At 48.0% G+C, this 2,056-nt stretch overlaps 1 protein-coding gene across 1 annotated transcript in view; it reads left to right on the top strand.

Annotated features, from left to right (window-relative positions):
* LOC111973948 (ras and EF-hand domain-containing protein-like) overlaps positions 1-2,056 on the top strand; it is a 72,491-nt gene that overhangs the window by 31,254 nt on the left and 39,181 nt on the right. Inside the window, exons 8-10 of the mRNA XM_070446863.1 lie at positions 6-38; positions 1,419-1,764; positions 1,884-2,015. Coding sequence (XP_070302964.1) covers positions 6-38; positions 1,419-1,764; positions 1,884-2,015 — 511 coding nt within the window. The remainder of the gene's footprint in view (positions 1-5; positions 39-1,418; positions 1,765-1,883; positions 2,016-2,056) is intronic.

Genomic DNA, 2,056 nt, shown 5'->3' with positions numbered 1-2,056 from the left:
AGCAGGAGCAGCTGTTACTCATCTCCATACTTGGACAGGTAAGACAGGACCAGCAACAACCTGGCGTGTTTGTGCAGGTACACACTGCACATCCACATTCCTTAAGTTCTAGACCTCAGCTGAATCTGGTAATGAATGGTGTGGCTGTTGAACAAGTTGAGAAGACTAAATTACTTGGCGTTACCTTAGATTGTAAACTGTCATGGTCAAAACGTATAGATTCAATGGTTGCAACGATGGGGAGAGATCTGGCCGTAATAAAGAGATGCTCTGCTTTGTTGACACCACACTCCACAAAGCAAGTCCTGCAGGCTCTAGTTTTGTCTTATCTTGATTATTGTCCAGTCATGTGGTCCAGTGCTGCAAGGAAAGACCAGGCTAAGCTGCATCTGGCCCAGAACAGAGCGGCACGTCTTGTTCTTCATTGTGTCATAGGCCTGATATAAATACTATGCATGCCAATCTCTCTTGGTTAAGAGTTGAGGAGAGACTGACTGCGTCACTTCTTCTTTTTATAAGAAACATGAATGTGTTGAAAATTCCAAATTGTTTGCATAGTCAACTTACACACAGCTTTGACACACACACTTATCCCACCAGACATGCCACCARGGGTCTTTTCACAGTCCCCAAATCCAGAACAAATTCAAGAAAGCTCTGTTCCATCTCATATTGCTCAAATAAACAGCAAACCTGGTTTCAAAAAACAGATAAATCAACACCTCGCGGCACAACGCCTCTCCCCTGTTTGACCTAGATAGTTTGTGTGTATGCATTGATATGTAGGCTATGTGTACCTTTAAAAAATGTATGTAGTTCTGTCCTTGAGCTGTTCTTGTATAATGATGTTCTGTATTATGTCATTCTGTATTATGTCTCATGTTTTGTGTGGAACCCAGGAAGAGTAGCTGCTGCTTTTGCAACAGCTCATGGTGATCCTAATAAAATACCAATACAAATGTGTGTATGCTCAAACTCAAGTATATGCCAAGTTATTCTCAGGTGGAAAATTTGCTCTGAACACGTGCCTGTTTGCATTGTAGAGTGTGCTCATAGCCGTCCATGGAGGACAGACCTGCGCAGTCAATGTTTGGGCTCCCGAGTGGCACAGAGGTCTGAGTCATTACATCTCAGTGCTAGAGGTGTCACTACAGAMCCTGGTTCSATTCCAGGCTGTATCACAACCGGCCGTGATTGGGAGTCCCATAGGGCGGCGCACAATTGGCCCAGCGTCGTCCGGGTTAGGGTTTGGCCGGGGTAGGCCGTCATTGTGAATAAGCMTTTGTTCTTAACTGACTTGCCTAGTTAAATAAAATGTAAAWYWTTTTATAGCATGGTTGTTGGAGCTAGCTTAGCAGTAGAAAGGAAGGTTTAAGTTTCTAGCAGACTGTGTGGATGTTGTGTCCGTCCTGCCCCAGATTCTACCAGGCGGGTGTGGAGGATGTTGATGAGGACGAGGACCCACTGGGAGGCCTGTTTGGGGGTGGTGGTAGGGGCTCCCTAGGGTGTCGGAGGCCCGGTCTGGACACGCTAGCTCTGGCTCTGTGCGACCCGGGCATGCAGCGCAGACGTAGCTACGAGGGGGACAGCCTGCCCGAGAGCTGCCTAGACAGCGGCATGTCCACGCTGCGCGGCTCCAACTACGGATATGACTCTGAGCAGGAGGTCAAAGGGCACGAGGAGGAGGAGGAGGAGGAGGAGGAGGAGGGACAGAGGGTGGCCAGGATCACAGATGGTCTGGCGGAAGACAACTCTGACAACGACGTAAGCCATACACACACACAGACATTATACACAATTCATCTACTTATACTAAGCACACATATTGTGAGTGATACCTGTCATTGTGTACTGACGTTAATGCTCTAGTGTTGATGTGTCAGATTGCAGAGGTGCGGAACAAGATGGTGTTCGGATCAGACAATGGTTCTGTCCTGGACTGGAAACCCTTGGAACCAGTCAGCCGGAACAGCTCGGGAGCATCCACACGCAAAGCCCTGTCCGCAATCACCAAATGAGGTACAGGACAGAGGGAAGGCATGTGGGAGAAAGGGAG

This window comes from Salvelinus sp. IW2-2015, linkage group LG15 (assembly GCF_002910315.2).
Source record: "Salvelinus sp. IW2-2015 linkage group LG15, ASM291031v2, whole genome shotgun sequence".
NCBI lineage: Eukaryota > Metazoa > Chordata > Actinopteri > Salmoniformes > Salmonidae > Salvelinus > Salvelinus sp. IW2-2015.
This window is presented reverse-complemented; position numbering and strand designations above follow the sequence as displayed.